Source organism: Neocloeon triangulifer, unplaced genomic scaffold (genome assembly GCF_031216515.1).
Source record: "Neocloeon triangulifer isolate White Clay Creek 2 clone unplaced genomic scaffold, ASM3121651v1 ptg000001l, whole genome shotgun sequence".
In the NCBI taxonomy this organism is placed as follows: domain Eukaryota; kingdom Metazoa; phylum Arthropoda; class Insecta; order Ephemeroptera; family Baetidae; genus Neocloeon; species Neocloeon triangulifer.
In genome coordinates this window covers 9,455,983-9,467,208 of record NW_026775544.1, presented here as the reverse complement: position 1 = coordinate 9,467,208, position 11,226 = coordinate 9,455,983, and the positions used below count along the sequence as shown (strand labels likewise).

The following is an 11,226-nucleotide window of genomic DNA, read 5'->3' as shown; positions in this document are numbered from 1 at the left end:
ATCGCGAGTTGCCCCAACCACGATGCACCGGGCACCCATAAATAAATAATTATTTTACTATTTTTAGCTTCTTTATATTGTTTGGGAATAAAGATTTTCGCTTCAACTATGCAATTTAACGACCGCGCAGAGTGCAGAGCTATAGGATTAATTGGATTAAAAAAATGATTTCAGATTAAGATTGCATTATGCTTTCCGCAATTGCAATGGGCTTTTTTTCATATTTGAATTTTGAAAAATTTAAATTACTAAATACTAAATTATGAGAATAATTAATCGTAATTAATAATGCACTTGAAAAGAATAATGCAGTCGCAAAAAGGCCAAAATGGGGCAATTGCTCCTTTTAAAAGGTCGATAAATAAATAATTTGACAATAAATCATCTATTGATATATTGAATGATATAATATGATATTAATGATATACGCGATCGAGTGATCTCATCCTTGCAGCCAGCGGACAGCGGACTCTACTGCCTGCGGCCTGCGGTAATTTTGTTAAAAAAAAAAACAATTGACGATCGGCCGATAACCGGTTGTTGTTACGATCTCTGAACCTCAGAAGCTCTGAACCTGGCTTCCCGGGCCTGAAGTTAGGGGAATTGTCCGAACCGAAATTGAAGCCTTTTTCTTTGAAAGGAGGCGTAATTTGCGAGTTTATTAATTAAAATTGGCACGCTCAGTTACTCCGACGCCGCCAATAACAATTGGTGAGTATCCTTGTAATTAGTTAATTTGCTAATATCGAAAATCTGTCTCTCTTTGTCGGCTAATTAAAAAATTAACTCTGCGCAGAATGGCTGACGGAGAACCAAACTTTGAGCGAAGATGCGAATTTGTCTTTAGTTGGACCACCTTCTAAAATGCTTCGGGTGCCTTTGGCGCCTTCACCTCACAAAACAGGACTAAACTAATGTAATAATTTAAATTAAGCCACTCCGCTCAGCCCTTTCGTCCAAACAAGACTAATCGCAAAGTAGCGAATTCTAATTTCTACTCTCTCACTTCACGTCAAGACAATAAAAATATGCAGACTTTTAACGGAGTTTTGCATCATGCAGAATTTTCTGTAACAAGCAAGGTAAGTTTATTTCTAAATTGCAGCCATTTTTACCAATTTAAGCTCTCAAGAAATATTTAAAAATAATTTAAATTGGATTGAATTAATACTTTTTTATAACATTTTAGTGTGCCTTGGCAGCGAAGCACTGAATGATGAAAACTGGCCGTCATTTTCAATCAGCAGGTACGAGTACTTTTTGGAAGATCAATTGAATTACACACAATTTATATGTAGTCATGAAAAGCCCACCAAGTGCCAAGCACACCACAAACTACATGCCTTAGCTCTATGTATTAGTTCAGCCGATAACTTACTTGTCTACATTATTTTTTGCAGGCAGCGGTGAATGGAATAGATTATTGACCGACACAAGCAGCTGCCTACCGCATTCAAACTGGAGCAGTTGACACAAAGAGGCCGCAGCATGATCGAGAACATCTCAAGAAGGGCCTTTGGCGGCTCCAGTGGCACCTACCACGTCAGGGCCTCCGAGCGAGAGAGGGAGAGAAATCTTAAGTTTCTCAGTGCTACTGTCACCTTCTTGGATGACTCGCAACATACGTTCCAACTTGATGTAAGATTTCACTTATCTTGAGTAAGGTTTTTTTCACCTGATATTATTTATTTTTATATATAGAAAAAGGCAAAAGGTCAGGAGCTGCTGGACAAAGTATTCCAGCACTTGGAGCTTGTGGAAAAGGATTACTTCGGATTGCAGTTTTCAGAAAACGGAAACCCACCCTGTTCTTCCAACAATGATCTGATGGTAACTTGTCTATGCTGTGAGGAAAAATTTACTTATTTGCTACAAAATACTTTTCAGAGGTGGCTTGACCCTTTGAAATTAGTGAAGAAGCAGCTGAGACGTGAGAATATTTCATTTTCTGGATTTTTTTCTAATTTCTTATTCCCAGATGGGCAACTATTCTTTCGAGTCAAGTTCTATGTGACTGATCCTAGTAAACTCCACGAGGAGTACACTCGGTACCACTTTTTCCTGCAGCTGAGGAGAGACATTTTGGACGGCAAATTGATAGTTCCTGCCAGCACAGCTTGTTTGCTGGCTAGTTACATAGTTCAGTGTAAGTGGTCCAGTCTTGGACGCCAGAGATATTTATCAAAAAGGGCATTCTTTTACAGCTGAGTTGGGGGACTATCACTCCGACGATCATGCGCCTGGCTATTTGAGTCAGCTGCCTTTGATTCCGGGCCAGAATGAGGAGATGGAGAAGAAAGTCGCTGAACTGCATAAACTTCACAAGTATGCAGAATATTGTAAACTTATTTGTATTTTATTTTTAAATTTATGCCATTTTTAGGGGTCAGACTCCAGCTGATGCTGAGTTTAACTTCTTAGACCATGCAAAGAGGCTAGAAATGTATGGTGTTGACCTCCACAAGGCTATGGTAAGTCAATGGTCAAGAAGATTCAAATGATTTATAATTTTTTTTTTTGTGTTTGTGCAGGATGACGCAGGGAAAGAAATTCAATTAGGTGTTACATCTTTAGGATTAGTTGTGTTTCACAATGGCATTAGGATCAATCTATTTTCATGGGCCAAAATAATCAAGATTTCCTTTAAGCGGAAGCAATTTTTCATCAACCTTCGACGAGAACCTGTAAGCTCATCATGTCAAAGTTGTATTTCATAAAATTAATTAATTAACCTTGCTTTAGCAGTGCGAGGAATACGATACAGTTTTAGGATTTAACATGCAGAGCTACAGGTCTTCCAAAAACCTTTGGAAATCTTGTGTCGAGCACCATACTTTCTTCCGTCTGCACACTCCTCGAGCCAGGGCAAGGAGATTTGTTTTCACCTTGGGCTCTAAATTCCGCTACTCTGGTCGAACCGAATTTCAGACTGTGGAAGAATGCAAAAGACGTGCTAGATTGGAGAGAACATTTATTCGGTATGATTTGTCCTTTAAAAAGTTGCTTTGAAATCATGATATTAATTTCTGGCAGGTCTCCTAGTAAGAAAATTGTCAGGCACACTGTTCCTATTTGCGACGAGAAACAGAAGACAGTCACAACCTCTTCAAGAGCACCTCGAGTTTATGACAATAAAGTGCAGTCACTCGGCAGAGAGCCTAAAAAGGCATGGGAAGACTCGGCTCCGTCCGATGAGTATGTGTGATTAAATTATTTTAAAAACATATGATGATTAATTGCTAACAGCGAGGGAGGATTTTTGGAGACGCTTAAGCTGCCCCGAACAATCGACTACATTGACATCAAAGAGACGGAACGACCTGCCTTCGATATTCCGCCGTACATCGAAGCTCATGAAGACGCGCTTGTCAAAATTCGCATCAGTCCTGATGTGGATGGCAGATTTGGGTTCAATGTGAAGGGTGGCTCTGATTTAGGGTTACCTATTTTGGTATCAAGAGTTGCACCAAACACCCCAGCGGACTGCTGCTACCCTCGGCTGAACGAAGGAGATCAGGTCAGGGATTTTTGGAAGATATTGTGGGGTTTTTAATTAGAAATAATTTTAGGTTTTACTGATAAATGGAAGGGAAACGTCTGGCTTGACTCACGACCAAGTTGTGAATCTAATAAGAACATCACGCGATTCTCAGAGTGGTGAACTAGTCCTCACAGTGCGGCCTAATGGTGAGAAATTTTTTCATATGGAGGGGAAAAAAATAAACTTTGTTTTTTTTCTCAGTTTATGAAACAAGAGAAGCAGAGGAGCCAGCGTTTCAGTATGTCCTTGATGTGCAGCATGTTCCTTCAGCTGTTCCAAAAGCTGATGCACTTGCCGAGTCAATTTTACTTCTGGCAGAAACACTTGAAAGTGGTTCCGCAATGCAGCAGTTCGAGCAGCTATACAGGAAGAAGCCTGGGCTAAGTGCAGAAGAGTCCAAAAAGGCAGAAAACATTTGCAAGAATCGATACAGGGATATTTCGCCATGTAAGTTTTGTAATTTTGATATCTTGAGTAAATCAAATTTATAATGAAATCAATTATTTTAGATGATGCAACCAGGGTGATATTAACAGAATGCGAAAGTGGGGACTACATCAATGCTAACACAGTAAACATGGAGATACCGGGCTCAGGAATCATCAATCGATACATTGCAACACAAGGACCTTTGCCAAGTACTGTTGGCGACTTCTGGCACATGGTCCACGAATCTCAGAGCACGCTGGTTGTGATGCTGACAACTGTGGTGGAACGAGGCAGGGTTAAATGCCACAAGTACTGGCCCTCGTCAGACAAGGCCCCTCTTGAAATGGAATCGCTGCAAGTGTCTTGCAGTCAAGAATCTGAAGATGAGAGCTTTTCTTTTAGGGAATTCACCCTTAAGAATACTAAGGTAATTGACTAATAAAATTTAAGTAACTTTTTTTTAAATCAACTTTTTTGCAGACTGGAGAGGAGAGACAAATTTCTCACATGCAGTATCTCGCTTGGCCTGATCACGGTGTACCGGACGAATGCTCCGAGTTTATTGACTTTTGCAAGAAGGTCAGGCAAGCTCGAGCAGGCACCTCGGAACCAGTCATTGTGCATTGCTCTGCTGGTATTGGCCGAACTGGAGTATTGGTACTTATGGAGACAGCCATGTGTCTCATTGAAGCAAATGAGCCCGTTTACCCCTTGGACATTGTCCGCACGATGAGAGACCAAAGAGCAATGATGATCCAGACACCTGTAAGTTTTCTATTCCACTTAATTAATTAACATCAATTTAATAAAAATTTATCTCCAGGTGCAGTACCGATTTGTTTGCGAAAGTGTGCATCGAGCCTACCAAGAGGAAATAGTGAAACCGCTGCCTGAATACCAAAAGTAATTTGATTGTTGCTTGTCCATCGTTCAAAATTGTTGAGGCCTTATATTTTTCAAAGCCAACCATTACATAACATGAATGCAAGAATCTGAAACTTGAATTTTCTTTTTTACACTATATCAAAGGGCAAATATTTTGTTCTAAGCATTTTACGCAATTAGTCTCTCAACTTAGATGTGTGTGCCTCTATTTTGACTCTGGAAATAATAATGTACATCAATAAACTAAGGGATTGTGAATATACTTCATTATTACACAATTTGTTAATTTTCTCTTGGATTGTTGGTTGATAAATTTGTCATTTTACGATGAATAGCACTTCGAAGTGTTTTTGAACATTAATTCACATTGTATCAACCTCCTTGAAAATATTTTAGATTGTAAATTGTGTGCATTCATCATAGCCAGCTTATTCTCAATTCTAATATTTAAATTGTCAAAATGCATGTTGCTTCCATACTATTATTACAAGGAATATATCTTAAGTTTGTAACAAGTCTTATAAATGCTAATTATTATAAAAACTTCAATGTTTGTTGTGTGTTGGTAGCAATTTGTAAATTTATTGTAAGGCAGCTCTTTTTTTTCTGTATTTCAATATCAATCAAGTACAAAACTTTTTGGAGACAAACCAAAGGGAAAAATGACATTTGAGATTCTGGGCCCCACTCAACGAATATGCATATCACCATGACCTTGTTTGGAAACACACATTTCCAAATGATTAAGATCTCGTTGTAATACTAAAAAAAAATGTATCCAAAATCCAACAAAATGTGTTCCAATGCCCAGAAACAAAAATGACCCAAATAACTTCAGGCGTGGTTTTCTAAAATTTTTAATTCCTCCTTTTGACTTTGCCCTTTAAAGTATAACCTGTAGACAACCCTTTCTAAAGAGACTAAAGGCAAAAAATAATCTGAATTTGTCCATGGTCATTGTAGGAACCAAAATAAATCAAATTCGTCCCTTAAATACCGTCTTGAAACGTAGACTGGAGCTAAAGTTGACCGTCCTGCTGGGTAAATTTAAACCTTGATGAAAAAGATTTTTGACAATGTAAATTGTTTTTTTTTTAATCATTAAAATTTAAAATATAAGTAATCATTGTTCCCTGTACCTGTTACTCATTTAAAGTAGGACTGTGTAAAATTGTAGAACGTAATTATTTTGCAGCTTAAAAGGGCAGTTTGATCCTTTTTCACACGTACTTCTCAAATTTTTATTTATTTTATATGCTTCTTATTGATATCCCAGTTTTGGCGCAATCTATTTAATTTTTATTGGGAATCGCATCAAAAATATTCCCTTTAGCTAGCTTTGAGCGCTCCAAGGAGCAAACATGATAATTTTACACTTGTCAAACTTTATTTTCAACAAACAGTATTTTGATACTTCAACGAATTTTAATTTTCATGAGCAATGTAGTCATTTGTGAAGGTTCATTTAACCTCACAAGTTGTATTCATACTCAAGCAATATGTTTTATGTTGTTACTCATTAATCTCATTATTTAACAGCAAATATGGTGTTGCTTTTTAAAATAACTATTTGTACTTTGGTAATTTAAATTAATACAAAAGCCAACTATTATGTTATAATGAGCTGTGAGCACTACTTTAATTTGGATTAATATTTTATTTTTATTTGCCTCTTTCCTTGTCACTTTTAACTCAATATGAACAAATTGTGAGCAAAAGTTGTCTGAAACCTAAAGTAATTATTTCAAACTCAATATGTATGTATACATTATATAATCCGCTATAATCAGCATAATTGCATTGGTCATTATTATTAGCATCAATATGTTCAATAAAAAAAGATTCGCAACCTTCAAACAAATATTTTACTTTATTCTTTAAAACAGATCAACTTGATTATAGATTAATTGGGTGGTGCCTTCTGTACCACCAATAAAGGGCACAGGCTGACAAGACTTTGTCTTGGCCTGACCCTAAAAAAAAAAAAAATAGATCCAAGACACACGCGATGAAATATTATTGTAAACTCGAGCAAATTTTAATCCTGAATGGCAACCTTTGCCTTTATGTAAACACACGGCCCCTTAATCCCAAGTCTTACACTGATAGGGGGTTAAAATTTAATATAGGACACGCGAAATCCTCAATAATAAAGAAGACCCGTGTGAGAAAATAAATAATGCACTTTGCATTGGACAAACAACAGTCTCGGGCCACGCAATGCGCTCATTGTCGTACTCACGTGTCGGGGGTGCTTCTCGCATGGGCCGCGGGGCGGCACGTGCCCCGACTCAACCACCCTCTCCGCATCCGGCGCTCAAGTGGACAACGCGGCGGCTCTTTTCCATTTCCACTCGTCAATATTGAAAAAGTGATCCCTTTTATTTTTAATTATTTTCCATTAGCATTTTTCTCATTCAACACACGTTCAGACGAGTGCTTTTAATTCAAGCATTTCATTGCTTGAATGGTTGCAATGGGATGTTTGCAAACATACATTTTCCCATCCATATCATTTATAAACAGCACTGATTGTTCGATTGTGAGATGGGATGCTTGGTGTTTGTAAATTGGATTCAGAAATTTTTTGTATGATATATTTTTACTGTGCCATGTACTACAGTCATGTACCTTAAGAATTATTAAAAAAAAAAATATTATTGGCTAAGGGCTAAGCATTTTGTCTTTATAATAGAATTAAGATTTACAATCAGTTTTAATGCACACTCAAATGTTTCTGATGGTGCAAAAAGTGGTTGTGAAGTGACTCAAGTAAGCCAATCAAGCAGAAGCAAATAGATTTTAACTTCAGTTTTATTTTATGGGAATGATGAACAAAAATAGGTTTATCTAAATTAATATGAAAAATCATTGGTGAATCGCTATTAGTTTGCTCACAATTTTGACAAAATTTTAAACAAAATAAAGATTAAAAACAAAATATGGAAATTAAAAAAAAATTTACTTCAAAAATTACTGATAATAAAAGTGCTAGTTTTGCAAAAAAAATTGCCTTTTGGTGTTTCGGTGCGTAATTATTATATTTCATACATATACATTTTCGATAATTACAATACAAAATGTTATTAAATATATTTAACATTACTAAATATAACATTGATTAATTCCCTCTTTAACACATACACATTGCACACATTCACTTTTATAGGATTTATAGGAAAAGTAGGGGAGAAGTCGGGGGGTTTCTCAGCAAAGAAAATATCACATGGGATAGTTTCCAGATGACCTGAAGTGTTATTTATTGCGCGTAATGCGCGTCTTCAAGTCTTTCCCTATGAGATGCATTAGCGGTCTCTTCCAGTCTCTTGCAGTGCGTTGTTTTATGTATTGTCGTCATTGTGACCAAAGTTGAATGCGTTGCGTTAATCAACCGCTGACAATTATTATCATTGGGAAGACGCCTGAAACAAAATATTTGCACAGTTTTTACTCAGTTTTATTATTCAGTCAGAAAAATACTTGAAATTAACTAATTTAAATGCGCCTATAAATAAATTTAAACTCTTCAATTTTATAAAAAACATAATTGATTATTTTAATCGGGTTTAAAATTTGAATTTGCAGTTTGGTACTGGTATATTTTTGGAAGTAAATTTGAATTTCTGAAGGGCCACGAAAGCTGGGCTTTAAGCAATAATAATTAATGGCCATCTTAGGAGGGGCAATAATTAGTGTATAAACTTTATCCCCTCCTGGTCATCCCCTGTAGTTGCGTCTGCGGTGGCCAAGTTTGTCGAGCCAAGTCATTTAAATGCTAAACTACGTTGGCTGGGCAAACAGAATTGCAAAGGCGATCCACTCCTTATCTCACTGCAAACAGCACATTCTGCACCCCTTTCTTGGGCGGGTTGGCGCAGCAGGTATATATTATACGCAAGGTGCTGCTGGATGCGCGCGCGCTGCTTTTCTAATAAATATTTCACGGAAGAGCAGGTGTATTTGCAATATCATCGCTGAGCAAACGATCTTGGCACAAACCGCAATGCTCGCAGGCGGGGTGTGTGTGTGCTCTTGTATTAAGAGAAAAGGAGAAGAGAGAGAGAGAGCCTGCTTAAACAAAACAGAGATTAAGAAACAGCGCAGATGAGATGGCGACCGCGACAGAGATAAAACAAATAACGCTGCAAGCGAAAAAAGAAACAGCACCAAAGCGCGTTTATTTGAGCAAAGTGCAAGCAAATAAAATAAAAGCAGGCGTTTTCCCGCCGCCATCAGTTGACGCGAGAGCAGAGAGGGATGCACGCATTCGAGCGCTCAAATATTTGCTCCAACTTGCGTAATTAGAGCCTCATTAACTTTGATTGTCGCGACTTTGTAAAAAAGAAAAAGGCACTCATGCGATTTGGCAAGAAGGCAAAAAGATTATTTTGATAAAATTTTCGCATTCGCCTTTACAATTTATTTCTTCTTTACGTCATCCTTTGAGAAAAAAATTATTCAATGTTAACTTTAAGCTGTATACAGTCATATAAAAAATTAATTGAATTTAAAATCTCTTTTATTATTTTGGAACCATGGTTTTAGTTCTGTTAAAAAAACAATACAAAAAAACAATTGAATAGTTGGTTTGATATTCAAAGTTAGTAATTGAAAATTGAAATGGGTATTTTTGTCCTTCATTAATTGCAAATTGCGTTCATTGATGAATCACAAAAGGCAATTATTGCTGGCCATAAATTTATGCATCAAGTATGAATTCAAAAATTATATTTAGAGATAAATTTCATAAATTATTTCCATAATTCTTCATTCACATCTTTGCATCTTAAAAAAATCCATTACTCATCTCGCAATTCAATATAACTTTTTATATAAATATGATATTTATTATTTTAATAATTAATCCTTTTTTATTACAAACGCGATTGCAGGTGAGATGTTTCCCGCTGAGCGAGTCTTTCTCTCTCTCTATATATTATAATATTTTATATTTCTCTCTTCCTCCTCCTTGAAAATAATAGAGCCCAACAGCCCCATTGAGTCTGCAGTGACATGACGATGTCTCATTCTTGTTCCTCTCTCCGATTTTATTATTTCTAATGGAGTGCCGAACTTTGAACCACGCGCGACTGACTGTGCACGGGCATGACGCGACCGCGAGCACTGGCTGCTTTTAGAAAATTAACACACAGCACCATTATAATGCATTCAGCGCGTGTATAAGAGCGATGACGCGACAAAATGTGAATCCCCCAAACAAAAAGCGGACAACAAAAGAGATTCTATAATTCTGGCCCGTCTTGTTTCGCATCGCAAATCAATTGAGAGAGTGATTTTAATTAATAGTTCCATGCCACAATAGTTTTGTATATATGACATGCTGCGGTAATAGTTAATTTAAAAAGTTTCATTATGCACTTACCGCATAACAATAATTATATACCAGAAATGAAAAAAAAATCGTGTTTGTTTATGAATTTGAATTGTCTGTGAAATTATAGCATTGGTTACAAACATTTTAAGACGGATACTGTTGATGGCACCGTCAAAATTTATTTAAAAAAGTTTATAATATTGCCTATAGCTATAATTGCAATAACGCATTCCTTAGCTGCAGAAAAAGAGAATGAGAGTTTTAGGATGAATGGTGGGAACTGCTGATCGAGAGAACACAATTGTGGTGCTGTTTGTTTTTGATACAGTTTGTTATTTGATTGAGCTGTTTTTATTCACGCACCGGTATAATGTGGTGCGAAAGAGCGGAACGGATCGACTTGATTAAAAACTAATTATGCACTGCTCGGCTTCGCACGTGGTGGAAAGTGTGTGCGTGAGAGGCTGCGAGGGGTGATGATACAATTGTGTTATTTTTGTTACGCGCGCTGGCTGAGCCGAGATTGATGCCGAGGGGGTGGACGCTGGGTTGGGACAGCGCCCACCGCCGCTGCTGATTGTTATTCCCACATAGATCCCCTCATTACAGCCGGGCTTATCTGCTAACCACGCGGCCCATGAATTTATTTCACCCCTGTCAGCAGCGTTTATATCGGCGAAGCGTGTAAAAGGCTGCTATGTGACTGATGCTGCCTTGGGGGTGGAAATCAGCAGACGTGCAGCCATACAGGGAGGCACGCTTGGGGATTATTTCGCCGCCGCAGGAGTTGAAATCTGTTATGGTTTGTTATGACAAATTGATCACGCTCGTTTGCCTGCGATAAATGGAAAAAAGTGCCGAAGTGCAGCATGTGGCCTGCTAATTTAGAAAAAGAGAGCAGTTAATTCATTTTTCCTGGTATATGTGAAAATATGTTCTACTCGCATAATTTTTTTTTTCTCAAAAGTGAAATTGCGGAAATTTGAGTACATTGCGTCATGGGGCAATATAATTTTTTTCAAGCGAAAGTTTTGAC

General features: G+C 37.3%; 1 protein-coding gene across 3 annotated transcripts; it reads left to right on the top strand.

Annotated features, from left to right (window-relative positions):
• The first annotated feature begins 573 nt into the window (after window positions 1-573).
• On the top strand, window positions 574-6,707 carry LOC132195662 (tyrosine-protein phosphatase non-receptor type 4). 3 transcript variants are annotated; one of them, XM_059617830.1, is made up of 18 exons: window positions 574-711; window positions 797-1,082; window positions 1,190-1,247; window positions 1,401-1,638; window positions 1,702-1,830; window positions 1,888-1,930; window positions 1,979-2,146; window positions 2,205-2,325; window positions 2,384-2,471; window positions 2,532-2,684; window positions 2,746-2,978; window positions 3,034-3,195; window positions 3,247-3,517; window positions 3,570-3,687; window positions 3,743-3,988; window positions 4,051-4,397; window positions 4,451-4,735; window positions 4,794-6,707. In XM_059617830.1, the coding sequence occupies exons 4-18, from the start codon at window positions 1,489-1,491 to the stop codon at window positions 4,875-4,877; spliced, it is 2,598 nt and encodes an 865-aa protein (XP_059473813.1). In that variant the 5' UTR covers window positions 574-711; window positions 797-1,082; window positions 1,190-1,247; window positions 1,401-1,488; the 3' UTR covers window positions 4,878-6,707. The 3 variants fall into 3 exon arrangements, with proteins under 3 accessions (XP_059473813.1, XP_059473804.1, XP_059473794.1); XM_059617821.1 differs by having other exon boundaries at window positions 2,743-2,978; XM_059617811.1 differs by having other exon boundaries at window positions 1,888-2,146.
• Window positions 6,708-11,226: the final 4,519 nt, after the last annotated feature.